Source organism: Hippocampus zosterae, chromosome 16, assembly GCF_025434085.1.
Source record: "Hippocampus zosterae strain Florida chromosome 16, ASM2543408v3, whole genome shotgun sequence".
Classification (NCBI taxonomy): domain Eukaryota; kingdom Metazoa; phylum Chordata; class Actinopteri; order Syngnathiformes; family Syngnathidae; genus Hippocampus; species Hippocampus zosterae.
The window spans coordinates 18,059,837-18,080,407 of NC_067466.1; the positions used below are offsets into that span (position 1 = coordinate 18,059,837).

Below are 20,571 nucleotides of genomic sequence, written 5' to 3' on the forward strand. Positions count from 1 at the left end.
ACGGTAACTTGAAACCCTAAACGTGTCTTGAAACCTTACCACTGGTTTGAAAACTGAAGATGAATACCGAATCCTGTCTTGAATCCTCAATTTGAAACCCCCGACCTTGTTTTGAAATCCATATTTGAAAACCCCACTTAGGTTCGGAACTCCAACTCATATTTGAAATCTGAACTTGAAATTCTAAACCTGTTTTGAAACTCCAAATCTTGGAGGGAAATCCCAACAGCGTCTTGAAACCTTAATCCCATTTTGAATGCCAAAATTGAAACCATAAACTTGCCATTGAAAGCCCACTTGTAGTTTGAAACCCTAACCCAGGCTTCAAACATGAACTTGAAACCCCAATTATGTGTTGAATTCCAAATTTGAAATCCATACCCCATCTTGAACCCCAAAATTTTATTTGAAACCGCAACGCTAGTTTAAAGGACTTAACGCTCCCCTGACGCTCCAATCGAAAAGCATAACGCTGTCACATGTTCCGCTTCCTTTCGTAGAAGCATCCGATGTATTGCGTGAGTGTTTTTCTTCCACGTCAGGCCAGTTCGGACGGCAGCGCGTGTGCGTCCCTCACGCCTCACCACATCCGTGCTCATTCCTCGCCCGCGTCGCTGCCCGTCAACATGCCCGACGCGGCGGCCGCCGCCGCCCCGCCCGTCATACCGGACGATGTGCCGTTGCCGCACGGCTGGGAAATGGCCAAGACGCCCACTGGACAACGATACTTCCTCAAGTAAGTGCGGTTGTGTGACCTTGCAGTCCCTGAAGCCCAAAACCTGCTTTGAAACCCTAATCCAGTTTTAGTGGCAAATTGAATTTGAAACCCTGTCTTGAAGCGCTACTTAGAAACCATAATCCTGTTGAAAACCTCCACATTGAAACCTCAACTGTGGTTTAAGACCCTGATTTGAAACCCCAACACAGTCTCGACACTCGACTTTGAAAACCCTAATCCTGCCTTGAAACCTGATTTTACGCCAGAATTCTGTTTTTGAACATTGGCACCTTAACAGTCGGTCTTGAAACCTTAAACCGAAGCGCTAAACGTTTTTTGCAAGCTAACCTTGCCTTGAAACCTGAATTTGAAGCCCTAACCGAGGCTTGAAACTCTAATCCAGTGTTCAAACTTCATTTGAAACCACACCGCCGGTTTGAAACCTTACATTGAAGCACCATCCTTTTTTGAAACCCTAACCTCGTTTCAAAACTCTAACATTGAAGCCCGAACCCCGTCTCGAAACCTTAGTCCTGTGTTTTGAAACCTCTACCCTGTCCTTGAAACCCGCATTTAAAACACCAACCTTAATTAAAACCCAAATCCTTGCCTAAAAACCCCAGTTTTGAAAATCTAACCCTCTCTTTCTGATTCTTGAAACCCTACCGCCGTCCCAAAATGACACTATCACGTGTCACAACGTAGCACTCCGTTGTTCCTGGAAATTACAAAATGGCAAATTGCTGTGACTTGCGAGTCTCTCGCATGCGCTCACGTTGCGTGCACGCTGCACCTCTTGTCATACTGGTCAATCCAGTCTCGTTTCTTCAAGTCCATTGTTCTAACCTGGCGTGCGTGCGTGGCGTGTGTGCGTGCAGCCACCTGGACAAGACCACCACCTGGCACGACCCCCGGCTGACGCAGCTCCAGTCCGCCGCCCCGCAGCAGCCCGGCCCGTCCCCCGTCCACGCCCACTCCCTGAGCAACCCGGCCACGGCCACCGCGCCGCCCAACTGCAATCCAGACGCAGGTATCATTCGCGAATCCTCGCAAGAAACAAAGTCGCAAGAACATATGATGCAATATGTTCTTATATGCCGGCGCATATGATGCAAGAGGAGTTTTTTGTCATTCGACAATCATGAATGAACTTGTCGGCACTTTGTATGTGGCGTTTCCTTCAACGCTATCCATCGAAGGCATCTTAGAAGTTGGCAAACAAGGTGACGTTCGGGTTGCACTGCACTTCGTGTACTTCAACGTCTGCGGACTATCCTATAGGAGCTGTATTTGATTTGGGTGTGGTTTTTGAAAAAGAAAAAAAAATCCAATATTTGGGCTGTTTTTACAACACAATACTTACCGTACTTTTTCTCTCTTTTTTAAAAAAAATCTAGCACACACAAAAAATAAACAAACTGGAAAAAACTAAAACTAAAACCAATAAAACCTAAAGCAAAGCATCTTCGAAAAAGTCATCATCAAAATGAACAAACCCGCTCTGAAAATGAAGTACAGTAAAAAAAAAAAAAGAAAGAAAGAAAAGACAACTCAAAATAAAAATTAGTATATAATGAAAAATTCAAAACCATCGGCAGCTTTAATCACTTTAGTCACTGGACTGTACTTAAGCACTGTAAACTCAGTAAGCACAAAATGGCATTGTGATGCTTTTTTTGGGTGGGTGTGGGGGGGGGCACAATCCTTTGCTCAGAGGGCATCCCAAAAAAAAAAAAATTTCAAAAAAGAAAGAAAAAGGGGGCTCATCTTGTGCGTCTTCTCCTGCTCATGTGTGCTCTCGCTGCTGTTCAGGTGGGCTGCCTGAAGGCTGGGAGCGGGCCGCCACTGCCGAAGGGGACGTGTACTACATCGATCACATAAATAAGAGCACCACGTGGCTCCACCCGCGTCTAGGTAGCGCCGCCACAGTCCAGTTTTGTTTTTTTGGGGTGGGGGTGAATGGGGGGGGGGAATCTGCAGAGGTGCTTGTTTGTCCACGAGCTTCACCGCAACCGGAAAGGTCACGAGAAAAAACAAACAAACAGTTGATTTAAGGAAATGAATGAAACTTATTATTGTAACTCTTAAATTATACTTTTTTTTGGGGTGTTACAGGCTTGCTGAGCTTGGTCACGCAGCAGCGGAAGGAGAAAGAAAGACTGCGCTGCAAGCAACAAATGCAGATGAACACACAGGTTATTACAAATATTGCCCAAAACTTTTTTTTTTAATTTTAATTCCTCAGGGGCAATTACGGCGTGCGTCAACTCACGTTTACAACATAAATACATCATAAGGGCATGAGTAAGAACAAAGGGCGTGGTGTAAATCTTTCCATTGATGTCGAGGGCGTGTTTACAGAATTGCACCGGTATGCTTTCATCGCATGCAAGTGTACTTACTGTAGTAAATGGAACCATTTTGTGTCACGCGAGCGCCCTCTGCTGGTGAGTGATAGAAACTGGAAGAATAATTTGTAGCCAACATGTGACATGCATGCGCCTGACGGGGGCATGTTGTGTGTCTCGTGAGCTGTGGTTGACAGCAGCCTCTTTGTATATTAAAAAAAAAAAAAGTAACATTTTGATTTGTAAGACTTCTATCTATTGTATTTGAACGAATCCGTCCACATGCGTGCGTTGCAGGACACAACCGCAGGAGGAAGAAACCCGATGTCAGTGGCTATGGATCATGACAGGAACACGCTCGCTCCATCTGTGGATGTCAGGATCCGAGCACCCGCCCACGAGCCCACACTGAACGGGTGAGCGTCGGCCACCTTCCCCTCCATCTTCCCCGTCGTTATCGTCACGCGACGTTACTTATTAACTGATTTGGCTCCCCGCAGCGGCGCTCACTCGCGCAACGAGAGCACCGACAGCGGCCTGAGCGTCAGCAGCCTGCCGCGCTCGTCCGACCTGGCGCTCGCCTCTGCGGATCACATGGACACTGGTAACGCCTCTTCCCGAATGCTGAAACGCTGACATTGTAGCATAAGACTGTTGGTATGCTAACAATATTCCGGCAACTGGAGAAGAAAAAGCTAGATCACGCTAAAATAACTTAGCGCTGACATTGTAGCATAAGACCGTTGGTATGCTAACAATATTCCGGCAACTTGAGAAGAAAAAGCTAGATCACGCTAAAATAACTTAGCGCTGACATTGTAGCATAAGACCGTTGGTATGCTAACAAAATTCCGGCAACTGGAGAAGAAAAAGCTAGATCACACTAAAATAACTTAGCGCTGACATTGTAGCATAAGACCGTTGGTATGCTAACAATATTCCGGCAACTTGAGAAGAAAAAGCTAGATCACGCTAAAATCACTTAGCGCTGACATTGTAGCATAAGACCGTTGGTATGCTAACAATATTCCGGCAACTTGAGAAGAAAAAGCTAGATCACACTAAAATCACTTAGCGCTGACATTGTAGCATAAGACCGTTGGTATGCTAACAATATTCCGGCAACTTGAGAAGAAAAAGCTAGATCACGCTAAAATAACTTAGCGCTGACATTGTAGCATAAGACCGTTGGTATGCTAACAAAATTCCGGCAACTGGAGAAGAAAAAGCTAGATCACACTAAAATAACTTAGCGCTGACATTGTAGCATAAGACCGTTGGTATGCTAACAATATTCCGGCAACTTGAGAAGAAAAAGCTAGATCACGCTAAAATCACTTAGCGCTGACATTGTAGCATAAGACCGTTGGTATGCTAACAATATTCCGGCAACTTGAGAAGAAAAAGCTAGATCACACTAAAATCACTTAGCGCTGACATTGTAGCATAAGACCGTTGGTATGCTAACAATATTCCGGCAACTTGAGAAGAAAAAGCTAGATCACGCTAAAATAACTTAGCGCTGACATTGTAGCATAAGACCGTTGGTATGCTAACAATATTCCGGCAACTTGAGAAGAAAAAGCTAGATCACGCTAAAATAACTTAGCGCTGACATTGTAGCATGAGACCGTTGGTATGCTAACAATATTCCGGCAACTTGAGAAGAAAAACTAGATCACGCTAAAATCACTTAGCGCTGACATTGTAGCATAAGACCGTTGGTATGCTAACAATATTCCGGCAACTTGAGAAGAAAAAGCTAGATCACGCTAAAATAACTTAGCGCTGACATTGTAGCATAAGACCGTTGGTATGCTAACAAAATTCCGGCAACTGGAGAAGAAAAAGCTAGATCACACTAAAATAACTTAGCGCTGACATTGTAGCATAAGACCGTTGGTATGCTAACAATATTCCGGCAACTTGAGAAGAAAAAGCTAGATCACGCTAAAATAACTTAGCGCTGACATTGTAGCATAAGACCGTTGGTATGCTAACAATATTCCGGCAACTTGAGAAGAAAAAGCTAGATCACGCTAAAATAACTTAGCGCTGACATTGTAGCATAAGACCGTTGGTATGCTAACAAAATTCCGGCAACTGGAGAAGAAAAAGCTAGATCACACTAAAATAACTTAGCGCTGACATTGTAGCATAAGACCGTTGGTATGCTAACAATATTCCGGCAACTTGAGAAGAAAAAGCTAGATCACGCTAAAATCACTTAGCGCTGACATTGTAGCATAAGACCGTTGGTATGCTAACAATATTCCGGCAACTTGAGAAGAAAAAGCTAGATCACACTAAAATCACTTAGCGCTGACATTGTAGCATAAGACCGTTGGTATGCTAACAATATTCCGGCAACTTGAGAAGAAAAAGCTAGATCACGCTAAAATAACTTAGCGCTGACATTGTAGCATAAGACCGTTGGTATGCTAACAATATTCCGGCAACTTGAGAAGAAAAAGCTAGATCACGCTAAAATAACTTAGCGCTGACATTGTAGCATGAGACCGTTGGTATGCTAACAATATTCCGGCAACTTGAGAAGAAAAACTAGATCACGCTAAAATCACTTAGCGCTGACATTGTAGCATAAGACCGTTGGTATGCTAACAATATTCCGGCAACTTGAGAAGAAAAAGCTAGATCACGCTAAAATCACTTAGCGCTGACATTGTAGCATAAGACCGTTGGTATGCTAACAATATTCCGGCAACTTGAGAAGAAAAAGCTAGATCACGCTAAAATCACTTAGCGCTGACATTGTAGCATAAGACCGTTGGTATGCTAACAATATTCCGGCAACTTGAGAAGAAAAAGCTAGATCACGCTAAAATCACTTAGCGCTGACATTGTAGCATAAGACCGTTGGTATGCTAACAATATTCCGGCAACTTGAGAAGAAAAAGCTAGATCACGCTAAAATCACTTAGCGCTGACATTGTAGCATGAGACCGTTGGTATGCTAACAATATTCCGGCAACTTGAGAAGAAAAAGCTAAAATGCTAACATCACTTGGTCATTTAAAAAAAAAAAAAGAACCTTCCGTCGTAGGTGAGTGCGGCGAGTCGTCGACTTTACAAGACTCGATGCCTGCCATGAGCGAGAGTGAGGAGCTGATGCCCTGCATCCCGGAGGGTCTGAGTTCAGACCTCCTGATGGACATGGAGACGGTTCTGTCTGGCTCACACATGGACAGGGACAGCCTGCTCACCTGGCTATAAAGACGCCATTTTGTGTCTTCTTCCAAGAACACTTTGTGTGTAGATTGTTGACACTAACACGAGAAAGACTTCAATTTGCCCCCCCCCCCCCCCCCACACGCGACCAACGCCCAGCGCTACCCTCCCTGGTGCCCTTGAAATAATCTCACCTCAGGTGGTCAGATGCTGGAATTCATTCTCTTGGGGAGGTTTTCGGAAGAATCCACATGGTCGGGACGCTCATCGGTAGGCTGAAGCGACGCTTTGGGCACGCAGGAGCCCCAAATGTACGCGTCATTTGTATATTCTGGCTCCTTTCACCAGTTAATTATAATACCATAAAACAGTGCACAACATAGATAAACAGAACACTTATAATAATCCACAAAAGAAAAAAAAAATCCATGACGCGCACAGGCGCAATGTACCTACAGCGCCTTTCTAATTGATCTGATTGCACCGCTCGTCAGTTATCCGTAGATGCCACCTCACATAACAGAAAATAACAGAATGCCTAGAAAGAAAGATAAAAAAAAATCCACTTGCGTGTGTGCTAGCTATTTGTTTTATACGTCTTGCAGTGGCTCCTCGCACCACCTTGCACAAATTAAACAGAGTGTTGCACAATCTCCAAATGAAGGGAAGGTGTTTAATCTTGTGAAGTAATCGTATGCATTTGACGGAAATGTGTTGTTGCGGTTTCTCGTACTGAGGGCCATTCCTAATCGTTCCTTCACCCTCTTGTACCATGCCAGAAGCTCCAAATATTAGGAATGGCCGAGGAAATGAATGCACTGAGTGGAGTACTGCCGGCCGTTCCGAATATTCTGGTTTAGCCTTCTCGTGTGGTGTTGTCGTTGGCGGCCATTTTAACGCCGTTGTTACTCCTGGAGGTACGCTACAATCCTTTACCTTGGCAATAAACAGCAAATGAAGACTTTTTTTAAAATTTTATTTGAATGTTTTTAAAGGCTGCTTAATGGAGCAACATCCTAATTGTAGAAGTTGCGGTGTGCTTTTAATAAGATTCTACGCGTATCATTCATACCCCTTCAGTGCAACGTTAGCTTATTTGTTTTAGGATGATGCATGACACTCCCCTTATGGTATACGAATATATACGTAACAATGAGCTTTATTATCTATTTACAGAGTTGTGTACCTTTTTTTATGCATGCGGTTCATCTATCCATTTTATTCTCACTAATTGTTTGAACTCCATAATAAACGTTAAATAAATGCAAACCATGGAAGTAGATTGCGTATGTGTGTGCTATTTTTAATATGACTACTATTTACATAAAAAGTGAGAGTACAGTACTCATCATTTTAAGATACCTTTAAGGGTTCGTGGTGTCTCAAAAATGTTGCATATATGTTTATAATCTGTTTCCAAATCAAAAGAATTTTAAAGAATTTAAATTGTATTTGCCACATATCCATTCAGTGGAAATTGTGTTGCTCCTTCTGATGGGCGTGCCTTGGCCGTCTGGGGGCAGTTTATGGTGTTTTGCATTGTTTGCATTAAGGCAAGTGGACTTTAAAAAAAAAATTAAGCAAAGCGTTGTGGTTTTAAATACACGACATGTCATTCTTTGTTTCGTGTTCAAGTTTGACAGTAAATTTCAACTGGGAGTGGCAGTAAACAGCTTGGAGCCTCTTTTAGAGCAAGTGTTCAGCGTGTGCCCAAATCTCAATTGTGAAATGAGTTGACTTACTAATCATGAAGTTCTGAGCGCAATTATGGACTACCCCCAATATAGAAAACGTGTAACTGGATCTTGCTTAATAATAACAGCGGAGAAAATGGTCTTAATGACACACAGCATTCACATGACTTTGTTTATTGACACGTCATGACTAGTCGTCGTTGGTTTACATGAAGAACTAAATCAGCCACGCTCCAAGTGACACATGTATGTAATCATATGTATTTACAGATATGACTAACAGGCTAACAGCTATATCCTACGACACACTTAAACAGATAACCCACACATTTCGTGAGTTTTCATGAATATAATACAATTTTACAGTCTGAGCGTGACTTTCATCGGCGCTCGTCGTGTAACGTGGTGTTTAAAGTACAATATTTGGAATACAATCTGACCGATGGGTTCGTTTCGCTTGAACCCGGAAGTGGGTCAACTGGTTAGCAGCTAGCGAGTCGCTGTCCGAAACGGGAGTTTCCACCACTCTCCTGACTCATACAATTGCCCCGCGGTGAGTGTGCCGATCTAACGTGGGAGGGGTTTTTTTTTTTGCTCGAAATGTTCTTCTTTTTTTCTGTTTCGTCTTTTTTTTTTTTTTACTGTCTGACGAGCATAACGAGGTTTAGGTGTTTGTTGCAATAAACCCAGTGAGCTGACGGGAGCGAGTAGCATTAGCAGGCCATTTTCCTCGTTCGTGAACGTGAGTGTTTGACTTTATTTAATATTGACGAATTAGCAGACGTGCAGTTAGTCAATGTACTTTAAAAACGGTGCCAAGGAAGATTTAATATATATATTTTTTACGGTTGATATTCACGAAAGTGTTGGTGCATAGAAGACATCAAAGGGGTAACGACGTTATGTTGCTCGATGTTACAAAAACGAAAGTGTCACAGATTTCCGCGTCGATTTGGCACGATTCCACTCTAACTTGTGCACTGACAGGCTTTATTGTCTTTTTCAATACTGACATTCTGTTGTGTGCTCCTTGTGTTCCCTCAGGTGCTGTTTAGACCAAAAGACCAGGAGTTCCTCCCTTTACATTTATTATTCTTTTTAATTTACAACCGGGGGGGCTTTCCTCTCGTCATGGACGGCTAGACCCCGCAAAGGAGATGCCCTGAAGGAGAGGGAGAGGTTTGAGATGTTTCTCGTCTGTCTGTATGTGATTTTTTTATTTTTTTAATTGGGTCTGTAGACTACAAATTTCCCCCTTGTGGGACAAATAAAGATTATCTTATCTTATCTTATCCTGCAGACTTTTCATTGCCTCGGCACGTTGATTCTCGTTCCTCTTTATTGCGTTAGGCATTGTGTGTTAGGGGTGAGCAACAGGAGTTTTTTAAGACATAGATCAGCTCATGTGGGTTGACTTTGTTTAGTTTTTCAGTAAATTTCGACTAGGAGTGGAAATAAAGAGCTTGAAACCTCTTTTTTGGGGGGGGGGGGTGAAAAATTGTCTGTCAAACAGTTTTTTTTTTGTAGTTTGCTGCAACCCTAGCTGCCGTATCAAAAGAAAAAAAATAAGTTGAGGCAACGCTGTATTGTTTGAGTTCAACATGTGCGTGCCAAATATACGTAACGCTGATGTGGATCCTGGCTGATTTGGTATTTCCCCACCCCCTTTCTCCCCACCCACCACTCATTTAACATGCATAGGTGGTACGGCTTTTGTCCCTCCCATTTCGTTTTTACTGTCAGCTCTCCTTTGTGAGAGTGAGTGAAACATCTCAAACTTCTCCCCCTCACGAGGGGCAACTCCACTTTCCTCGCTCATCTTCATCACCCGAAAACATGGAGACTCTCCTTCAACTCAAGAACAATCCGTTTCTGTTGGGCCTTTGTCGCAGCGGACCCCCGCCTGACCTGCAGTATGATAACTCCTCAGGTAGCCTTCATTGTAGCAGAGGAAAAAAACAAATGTACATTCCATGTGTTTGAGGTCCTTATGTGCCTTCCGTCCCGCAGAACTGTTCCGCATCTCCACCTTTGCCCGCTTCCCGGCATCGGGCGTCAGCGAGCGCAGCCTGGCTCGCGCCGGCTGGTTCTACACGGGCGTCGGCGACCGCGTGCAGTGCTTCCGCTGCAACGTGACGGCAGAAGGCTGGCTGGCGGGCGACTGTCCCGCCGAGAAGCACCGTCAGCTGTCGCCGTCCTGCTCCTTCGTGCAGAGCCTGCCATCCGCCCCCAACCTGCTCTCCTCTTCGCACTCGGCCTTCTCGCCGCTCCGCGTCGCCACCGGCGTACCGGTAAGTCGCCCGCCGAATGCCAGACAACTTGTTTTATTTTTTCAAATGTTCAATTTGAGGGCGGCCCGGAAGTCCAGTGGTTAGCACGTCGGCTTCACAGTGCAGAGGTACCGGGTTCGATTCCAGCTCCGGCCTCCCTGTGTGGAGTTTGCATGTTCTCCCCGGGCCTGCGTGGGTTTTCTGCGGGTGCTCCGGTTTCCTCCCACATTCCAGAAATATGCATGGCAGGCTGATTGGACGCTCTAAATTGTCCCTAGGTGTGAGTGTGAGTGCGAATGGTTGTTCGTCTCTGTGTGCCCTGCGATTGGCTGGCAACCGATTCAGGGTGTCCCCCGCCTACTGCCCGGAGACAGCTGGGATAGGCTCAAGCACCCCCCGCGACCCTAGTGAGGATCAAGCGGTTAAAAAGATGAATGAATGAATGTTCAATTTGTCATTCCGGAGTTTCAAAAAATGTAATTTTTTTTTTCCCCCCTCACCCCGCCTAGCTCCCCGCTCCAGGCCCGGCCACCTCGAACCCAGCGGGAGGTGCGGTAGAGGAGCCGGCGGGCTACCTGAACATGGGGTTCTCAGGTCCGCCGCCGCCCTCCAGCCCGCTGAGCTCTCGCGGCGTGGAGGACATGTCGCACCAGCGGCCCCCCGCCTGTCACAACCCGGCCATGCGGCGCGAGCAGGACCGCCTGGATTCCTTCCACGCGTGGACGCTATCCATCATCACGCCCGCCGAGTTGGCCAAAGCAGGCTTCTACTTCCTGGGGCTGGGCGACCACGTGGCCTGCTTCAGCTGCGGTGGGCAGGTCTGGGAGATTTCAAATAGAAGTTGCAATCCTTCATTCTTGTAAAAAAAAAAAAAAAATAGACACATTTCGTGAGTGCATATTTCCTGAAAAAAAAATTTCAAATCCAAGTCGATTGTGAGAAAAAGTGACATCCGCGTGTCGCCGACAGCTCAGCAACTGGGAGCCGGGCGACCGCGCATCGTCAGAGCACCAGCGCCACTACCCCAACTGCCGCCTAGTGCGGGGCGACCGCACCGACAACGTGTCGCTGACGGGGGCGCCGCCCTCCTCCTCCTCCTCTTCCTCCTCATCATCGTCGTCTGCCGCTCTCAACAACGTGTCCAACCCGTCTATGCGGCAGAATGACGAGCGGCTGCTCACCTTTGTCAACTGGCCCACGCGCATCCCTGTCAGGCCCGAGCAGCTGGCCAAGGCGGGATTCTACTATGTCGGTGAGCAAGCAAACCAAAGTTTTTTTTTTTGTTTGTTTTTTTTTCTCAAAAAGTCTTGCCTTTTTTTGGGGGGGGGGGAAGAAAAGATACATTTTTCTTGTCAAATGTTTTCTTTCTATCCAAGAACAAGACCATTAAAATAGACGTGCTTTCTTCAACAACAAAAAAAAACATTTAAAAAACGCAAATTTTTTTTTGTTCTGAGGTCGTAACGACGACGTGAAGTGCTTCTGCTGCGACGGAGGTTTGCGCTGCTGGGAGTCGGGAGACGATCCCTGGGTGGAACATGCCAAATGGTTTCCACGGTAACGGAAATCAATCAAGAGGCTCGGCAATTTGTGCGGAGAAACGTGATGGTAATGCTTGTGTGGTTGTGGTTCAGGTGTGAATATTTGCTGCAGGAGAAAGGTCAAGAGTTTGTGCACCAAATTCAGGCGCGCTTCCCTCGACTCTTTGAGCAGGTTTGACAGCGTAGAAAAAAAAAAAGTTAGTTGGTTTCAATTTGAGAAGAAAATAAACATTCACGCTCTGCGTTTTGTTTCCCAAAAGCTTTTGACAAATGGAGACAGCAGCTCCAGGGAGTTTGTGGATCCACCAGGTGACTTTGAACTGTTTTTGAAAATAGTTTTTAATTCTGAAAAAGTTTATTTGCTGTTGACATGCATGCTTTAAATATAAACACATTGAACCCAATACGTTTTGCTTTTTTTTTTGTCTATGCGTTCCCCAGTGGTGCACCTGGGCCCGGGCGACGAGCGCTGCGAGGACGCGGTGATGATGAACACGCCCGTCATCAAGTCGGCCCTGGAGATGGGTTTCGAGCGCGGCCTGGTCAAGCAGACGGTGCAGAGCAAGATCCTCAGCAGCGGCGAGAACTACCGCACCGTCCAGGAACTGGTCTCGGACCTGCTCAGCGCAGAAGACCAGAAGAGGGAGGAGGAGCGCGAGATGATGGCCGAGGCCATGGCATCGGGTACGCCGCTCTCGGAACGCCGTTTTTCGTCCTATCCATTGAAAGTAGCATCAACGGACCTTTGTGCTGTTCTTCCAGACGGTTTCACGTTTGTCAAGCGACACCAGGCGGCTCTAGTGCAGCGGCTCAAGAGTGTGGAGCCCGTCTTGGAACATCTCAGAGAGCAAAATGTGCTGAGTACGGAAACACTCACCTTTAGGACTTTGCTCTAAAATTTGTTTTTTTCCAAAACCGAGTCTGGATTCACTCCCCCTCTTCAAAAGTATAAGACGATAATCCAGTGGTTTTCAACCTGGGTTCGATCGAACGACCATGTGTAGTAAGGCGTTTTTAGCCCGGAAAAAACAACATAGTGTAGTAAGGAGTTTTTAGCCCAAAAAAACGACCATGTGTATAGCCGAAAAAAACGACCATGTATAGTAAGGCGTTTTTAGCCCCAAAAAACGACCATGTATAGTAAGGCGTTTTTAGCGTGAAAAAAATGACCATGTATAGTAAGGCGTTTTTAGCGTGAAAAAAACAGCCATGTACAGTAAGGCTTTTTTAGCCGAAAAAAACGACCATGTATAGTAAGGCGTTTTTAGCCCCAAAAAACGACCATGTATAGTAAGGCGTTTTTAGCCCAAAAAAACGACTATGTATATAGCAAGGCATTTTTAGCCAGAAAAAAAACGACCATGTATAGTAAGGCGTTTTTAGCCCCAAAAAAACGATCATGAATAGTAAGGCGTTTTTAGCGTGAAAAAAATGACCATGTATAGTAAGGCGTTTTTAGCACGAAAAAACGACCATGTATAGTAAGGCGTTTTGAGTCCGAAAAAAACCGACCATGTATAGTAAGGCGTTTTTAGCCCGAGAAAAACGACCATGTATAGTAAGGCGTTTTTAGCCCGAGAAAAACGACCACGTATAGTAAGGCGTTTTTAGCACGAAAAAAACGACATAGTATAGTAAGGCGTTTTTAGCGTGAAAAAACGACCATGTATAGTAAGGCGTTTTTAGCGTGAAAAAAACGACCATGTATAGTAAGGCGTTTTTAGCGTGAAAAAAACGACCATGTATAGTAAGGTGTTTTTAGCATGAAAAAAACGACAGTGTATAGTAAGGCGTTTTTAGCTTCTATATGGTCGTTTTTTTCACACTAAAAACGCCTTACTATACATGGTGGTTTTTTTCACGCTAAAAACGCCTTACCATACATGGTCGTTTTTTCACGCTAAAAACGCCTTACTATACTATGTCGTTTTTCTCGTGCTAAAAACGCCTTACTATACATGGTCGTTTTTTTCACGCTAAAAACGCCTTACTATACATGGTGGTTTTTTCACGCTAAAAACGCCTTACTATACATAGTCGTTTTTTTCACGCTAAAAACGCCTTACTATACATGGTCGTTTTTTCACGCTAAAAACGCCTTACTATACATGGTCGTTTTTTTCACGCTAAAAACGCCTTACTATACATGGTCGTTTTTTCACGCTAAAAACGCCTTACTATACATGGTCGTTTTTCTCGTGCTAAAAACGCCTTACTATACATGGTCGTTTTTTCACGCTAAAAACGCCTTACTATACATGGTCGTTTTTCTCGTGCTAAAAACGCCTTACTATACATGGTCGTTTTTTCACGCTAAAAACGCCTTACTATACTATGTCGTTTTTCTCGTGCTAAAAACGCCTTACTATACATGGTCGTTTTTTTCACGCTAAAAACGCCTTACTATACATGGTGGTTTTTTCACGCTAAAAACGCCTTACTATACATGGTCGTTTTTTTCACGCTAAAAACGCCTTACTATACATGGTCGTTTTTCTCGTGCTAAAAACGCCTTACTATACATGGTCGTTTTTTTCACGCTAAAAACGCCTTACTATACATGGTCGTTTTTTCACGCTAAAAACGCCTTACTATACATGGTCATTTTTTTCGGCTAAAAAAGCCTTACTATACATGGTCGTTTTTTCCTATACATGGTCGTTTTTTTTCGGCTAAAAACGCCTTACTATACATGGTCGTTTTTTTCGGGCCAAAAACGCCTTACTATACATGGTCGTTTTTTCACGCTAAAAACGCCTTACTATACATGGTCGTTTTTTTACGCTAAAAACGCCTTACTATACATGGTGGTTTTTTTCAGGCCAAAAACGCCTTACTATACATGGTGGTTTTATTCACGCTAAAAACGCCTTACTATACATGGTCGTTTTTTCACGCTAAAAACGCCTTACTATACATGGTCGTTTTTTCACGCTAAAACCGCCTTACTATACATGGTCGTTTTTCTCGTGCTAAAAACGCCTTACTATACATGGTCGTTTTTTCACGCTAAAAACGCCTTACTATACATGGTCGTTTTTTTCACGCTAAAAACGCCTTACTATACATGGTCGTTTTTCTCGTGCTAAAAACGCCTTACTATACATGGTCGTTTTTTCACGCTAAAAACGCCTTACTATACATGGTCGTTTTTTTCACGCTAAAAACGCCTTACTATACATGGTCGTTTTTTCACGCTAAAAACGCCTTACTATACATGGTCGTTTTTTTCACGCTAAAAACGCCTTACTATCCATGGTCGTTTTTTCACGCTAAAAACGCCTTACTATACATGGTCGTTTTTCTCGTGCTAAAAACGCCTTACTATACATGGTCGTTTTTTCACGCTAAAAACGCCTTACTATACTATGTCGTTTTTCTCGTGCTAAAAACGCCTTACTATACATGGTCGTTTTTTTCACGCTAAAAACGCCTTACTATCCATGGTCGTTTTTTCACGCTAAAAACGCCTTACTATACATGGTCGTTTTTCTCGTGCTAAAAACGCCTTACTATACATGGTCGTTTTTTCACGCTAAAAACGCCTTACTATACTATGTCGTTTTTCTCGTGCTAAAAACGCCTTACTATACATGGTCGTTTTTTTCACGCTAAAAACGCCTTACTATACATGGTCGTTTTTTTCACGCTAAAAACGCCTTACTATACATGGTCGTTTTTTCACGCTAAAAACGCCTTACTATACATGGTCGTTTTTTTCACGCTAAAAACGCCTTACTATACATGGTCGTTTTTTTACGCTAAAAACGTCTTACTATACATGGTCGTTTTTCTCGGGCTAAAAACGCCTTACTATACATGGTCATTTTTTTCGGCTAAAAAAGCCTTACTATACATGGTCGTTTTTTCCTATACATGGTCGTTTTTTTTCGGCTAAAAACGCCTTACTATACATGGTCGTTTTTTTCGGGCCAAAAACGCCTTACTATACATGGTCGTTTTTTTCACGCTAAAAACGCCTTACTATACATGGTGGTTTTTTCACGCTAAAAACGCCTTACTATACATGGTCGTTTTTTCACGCTAAAAACGCCTTACTATACATGGTCGTTTTTTCACGCTAAAAACGCCTTACTATACATGGTCGTTTTTCTCGTGCTAAAAACGCCTTACTATACATGGTCGTTTTTTTCACGCTAAAAACGCCTTACTATACATGGTCGTTTTTTTCACGCTAAAAACGCCTTACTATACATGGTCATTTTTTTCGGCTAAAAAAGCCTTACTATACATGGTCGTTTTTTCCTATACATGGTCGTTTTTTTTCGGCTAAAAACGCCTTACTATACATGGTCGTTTTTTCCTATACATGGTCGTTTTTTTTCGGCTAAAAACGCCTTACTATACATGGTCGTTTTTTTCGGGCCAAAAACGCCTTACTATACATGGTCGTTTTTTTCACGCTAAAAACGCCTTACTATACATGGTGGTTTTTTCACGCTAAAAACGCCTTACTATACATGGTCGTTTTTTCCTATACATGGTCGTTTTTTTTCGGCTAAAAACGCCTTACTATACATGGTCGTTTTTTTCGGGCCAAAAACGCCTTACTATACATGGTCGTTTTTTTCACGCTAAAAACGCCTTACTATCCATGGTCGTTTTTTCACGCTAAAAACGCCTTACTATACATGGTCGTTTTTCTCGTGCTAAAAACGCCTTACTATACATGGTCGTTTTTTCACGCTAAAAACGCCTTACTATACTATGTCGTTTTTCTCGTGCTAAAAACGCCTTACTATACATGGTCGTTTTTTTCACGCTAAAAACGCCTTACTATACATGGTCGTTTTTTTCACGCTAAAAACGCCTTACTATACATGGTCGTTTTTTCACGCTAAAAACGCCTTACTATACATGGTCGTTTTTCTCGTGCTAAAAACGCCTTACTATACATGGTCGTTTTTTTCACGCTAAAAACGCCTTACTATACATGGTGGTTTTTTTCAGGCCAAAAACGCCTTACTATACATGGTGGTTTTATTCACGCTAAAAACGCCTTACTATACATGGTCGTTTTTTCACGCTAAAAACGCCTTACTATACATGGTCGTTTTTTCACGCTAAAAACGCCTTACTATACATGGTCGTTTTTCTCGTGCTAAAAACGCCTTACTATACATGGTCGTTTTTTCCTATACATGGTCGTTTTTTTTCGGCTAAAAACGCCTTACTATACATGGTCGTTTTTTTCGGGCCAAAAACGCCTTACTATACATGGTCGTTTTTTTCACGCTAAAAACGCCTTACTATACATGGTGGTTTTTTCACGCTAAAAACGCCTTACTATACATGGTCGTTTTTTCACGCTAAAAACGCCTTACTATACATGGTCGTTTTTTTCACGCTAAAAACGCCTTACTATACATGGTCGTTTTTTTACGCTAAAAACGTCTTACTATACATGGTCGTTTTTCTCGGGCTAAAAACGCCTTACTATACATGGTCATTTTTTTCGGCTAAAAAAGCCTTACTATACATGGTCGTTTTTTCCTATACATGGTCGTTTTTTTTCGGCTAAAAACGCCTTACTATACATGGTCGTTTTTTTTCGGGCCAAAAACGCCTTACTATACATGGTCGTTTTTTTCACGCTAAAAACGCCTTACTATACATGGTGGTTTTTTCACGCTAAAAACGCCTTACTATACATGGTCGTTTTTTCACGCTAAAAACGCCTTACTATACATGGTCGTTTTTTTCACGCTAAAAACGCCTTACTATACATGGTCGTTTTTTCACGCTAAAAACGCCTTACTATACATGGTCGTTTTTCTCGTGCTAAAAACGCCTTACTATACATGGTCGTTTTTTTCACGCTAAAAACGCCTTACTATACATGGTCGTTTTTTTCACGCTAAAAACGCCTTACTATACATGGTCATTTTTTTCGGCTAAAAAAGCCTTACTATACATGGTCGTTTTTTCCTATACATGGTCGTTTTTTTTCGGCTAAAAACGCCTTACTATACATGGTCGTTTTTTCCTATACATGGTCGTTTTTTTTCGGCTAAAAACGCCTTACTATACATGGTCGTTTTTTTCGGGCCAAAAACGCCTTACTATACATGGTCGTTTTTTTCACGCTAAAAACGCCTTACTATACATGGTGGTTTTTTCACGCTAAAAACGCCTTACTATACATGGTCGTTTTTTTCGGGCCAAAAACGCCTTACTATACATGGTCGTTTTTTCACGCTAAAAACGCCTTACTATACATGGTCGTTTTTTTCACGCTAAAAACGCCTTACTATACATGGTCGTTTTTTCACGCTAAAAACGCCTTACTATACATGGTCGTTTTTCTCGTGCTAAAAACGCCTTACTATACATGGTCGTTTTTTTCACGCTAAAAACGCCTTACTATACATGGTCGTTTTTTTCACGCTAAAAACGCCTTACTATACATGGTCATTTTTTTCGGCTAAAAAAGCCTTACTATACATGGTCGTTTTTTCCTATACATGGTCGTTTTTTTTCGGCTAAAAACGCCTTACTATACATGGTCGTTTTTTCCTATACATGGTCGTTTTTTTTCGGCTAAAAACGCCTTACTATACATGGTCGTTTTTTTCGGGCCAAAAACGCCTTACTATACATGGTCGTTTTTTTCACGCTAAAAACGCCTTACTATACATGGTGGTTTTTTTCACGCTAAAAACGCCTTACTATACATGGTCGTTTTTTCACGCTAAAAACGCCTTACTATACATGGTCGTTTTTCTCGTGCTAAAAACGCCTTACTATACATGGTCGTTTTTTTCACGCTAAAAACGCCTTACTATACATGGTCGTTTTTTTCACGCTAAAAACGCCTTACTATACATGGTCGTTTTTTTTCGGCTAAAAACGGCTTACTATACATGGTCGTTTTTTTCGGGCCAAAAACGCCTTACTATACATGGTCGTTTTTTTCACGCTAAAAACGCCTTACTATACATGGTGGTTTTTTCACGCTAAAAACGCCTTACTATACATGGTCGTTTTTTTCACGCTAAAAACGCCTTACTATACATGGTCATTTTTTTCGGCTAAAAAAGCCTTACTATACATGGTCGTTTTTTCCTATACATGGTCGTTTTTTTTCGGCTAAAAACGCCTTACTATACATGGTGGTTTTTTTTCAGGCCAAAAACGCCTTACTATACATGGTCGTTTTTTCACGCTAAAAACGCCTTACTATACATGGTTGTTTTTTCACGCTAAAAACGCCGTACTATACATGGTCGTTTTTCTCGTGCTAAAAACGCCTTACTATACATGGTTGTTTTTTCACGCTAAAAACGCCTTACTATACATGGTCGTTTTTCTCGTGCTAAAAACGCCTTACTATACATGGTCGTTTTTTTCACGCTAAAAACGCCTTACTATACATGGTCGTTTTTTTACACTAAAAACGTCTTACTATACATGGTCATTTTTTTCGGCTAAAAAAGCCTTACTATACATGGTCGTTTTTTCCTATACATGGTCGTTTTTTTTTCTGGCTAAAAATGCCTTGCTATATAGTCGTTTTTTTGGGCTAAAAACGCCTTACTATACATGGTCGTTTTTTTCGGCTAAAAAAGCCTTACTATACATGGTCGTTTTTTTCGGGCCAAAAACGCCTTACTATACATGGTCGTTTTTTTCGGGCTAAAAACGCCTTACTATACATGGTCGTTTTTTCCACGCTAAAAACGCCTTACTATACATGGACATTTTTTTCGGCCAAAGAAGCCTTACTATATATATACATGGTCGTTTTTTGGGCTGAAAACGCCTTACATGGTTACAATTTTTCAGCAAAGAACAGCTAATGCAGGCACGTACGGGGATGGAGAACTCCACACAGGGAGGCTGGAATTGTACCTTGCACCTCTGCACTGGGAAGCCGTTACACTTACCACTTGACCATGGAGCCACCGTTAAAAGCTGGTTTCTTTTAAAATACAAGGGGAGGAAAACCCACAGGCCTGAGTCGGAATTGAACGCTGCACCTGCGCACTCGGAAGTGGACGCACTAACCAGTTGACCACCCACCGGGCAGCCGTTTGAAGCTTCCATTGTGTCCCTTAAAATGACTGACTCTTTAAACATTCGGCTTCACTGGTGCTTTATGCGTAGGCGCCGAGGAGTACGGCGGGCTGCAAGCGCAGACGTCACCACAGCAGCAGACGGCTCGTCTCATCGAGCTGGTCCTCACCAAAGGCAATGCGGCCGCAGAGGTTTTCCGCAACTGGATACAAAAGAACGACGTGCACCTTCTGCGAGAGCTCATGGGTACAAAAAGGAACATTGACAGCCGATAGAAATCCTATGTTTTTAAATCGCGCGTCACACTGCGTTGATGCGTTTTCAGCTCAGTCCAACGAAGCGGCATCCCCCAGCCAGGACCTGTCGGGTCTTCCCATGGAGGAGCAACTGAGACGTCTTCAGGAGGAGCGAACGTGCAAAGTGTGCATGGACAAGGAGGTCAACATCGTCTTCATCCCGTGCGGACACCTGGTGGTGTGCAGGGAGTGCGCGCCGTCCCTGCGCAAGTGTCCCATCTGCAGAGGACTGGTCAAAGGCACCGTGCGCACCTTCCTCTCATAAAAAGCACCGCAAAAATCACTGTTGAATGTAACACGCAGCTTTTGACAAAAAGCCCCCCTAACATACACAGTACACATATCAGTGAAATAAAAAAAATTGCTAACTCATGCTTTGTGTTGACATCAGCTGTGTGAAAACATTTTTCTGAAAGGGGCGGGCGACCGTGGTATCGCTCAATTTTAGCAGTTCCTTAAATGGATTCTATGTTGAATG

The 20,571-nt window shown here is 43.2% G+C and overlaps 3 protein-coding genes across 9 annotated transcripts in view; 2 read left to right on the plus strand and 1 right to left on the minus strand.

The window, feature by feature from the left end:
• rpl23a (ribosomal protein L23a) overlaps positions 1 to 20,571 on the minus strand; it is a 243,530-nt gene that overhangs the window by 219,673 nt on the left and 3,286 nt on the right. The gene's annotated exons all lie outside the window — the stretch shown is intronic.
• LOC127588577 (transcriptional coactivator YAP1-like) overlaps positions 1 to 20,571 on the plus strand; it is a 147,207-nt gene that overhangs the window by 1,552 nt on the left and 125,084 nt on the right. Inside the window, exons 3-9 of one of the 4 annotated variants that reach the window (XR_007959122.1) lie at positions 543 to 736; positions 1,597 to 1,748; positions 2,531 to 2,632; positions 2,834 to 2,913; positions 3,364 to 3,482; positions 3,567 to 3,670; positions 6,116 to 6,381. Coding sequence is in view for 3 of the 4 variants with exons in the window: in XM_052047366.1 (XP_051903326.1) it covers positions 543 to 736; positions 1,597 to 1,748; positions 2,531 to 2,632; positions 2,834 to 2,913; positions 3,364 to 3,482; positions 3,567 to 3,670; positions 6,116 to 6,300 (936 nt within the window). In the remaining variant the exon portion in view is untranslated. Of the gene's footprint in view, positions 1 to 542; positions 737 to 1,596; positions 1,749 to 2,530; positions 2,633 to 2,833; positions 2,914 to 3,363; positions 3,483 to 3,566; positions 3,671 to 6,115; positions 7,536 to 20,571 lie in introns of those variants that run through there. The other 3 variants (XM_052047366.1, XM_052047367.1, XM_052047368.1) reach the window with 3 other exon arrangements.
• Positions 8,360 to 20,467, plus strand: birc2 (baculoviral IAP repeat containing 2). Of its 3 annotated transcripts, XM_052047345.1 has the most exons (13): positions 8,360 to 8,502; positions 8,994 to 9,128; positions 9,651 to 9,879; positions 9,960 to 10,240; positions 10,729 to 11,037; positions 11,189 to 11,471; positions 11,677 to 11,776; positions 11,854 to 11,932; positions 12,021 to 12,069; positions 12,202 to 12,444; positions 12,523 to 12,621; positions 19,888 to 20,043; positions 20,123 to 20,467. In XM_052047345.1, exons 3-13 carry the CDS (start codon positions 9,786 to 9,788, stop codon positions 20,356 to 20,358), a joined length of 1,929 nt encoding a protein of 642 aa, XP_051903305.1. In that variant the 5' UTR covers positions 8,360 to 8,502; positions 8,994 to 9,128; positions 9,651 to 9,785; the 3' UTR covers positions 20,359 to 20,467. The 3 variants fall into 3 exon arrangements, with proteins under 3 accessions (XP_051903305.1, XP_051903303.1, XP_051903304.1); XM_052047343.1 differs by having other exon boundaries at positions 8,994 to 9,879; XM_052047344.1 differs by lacking the exon at positions 8,360 to 8,502 and adding an exon at positions 8,516 to 8,691 and having other exon boundaries at positions 8,994 to 9,879.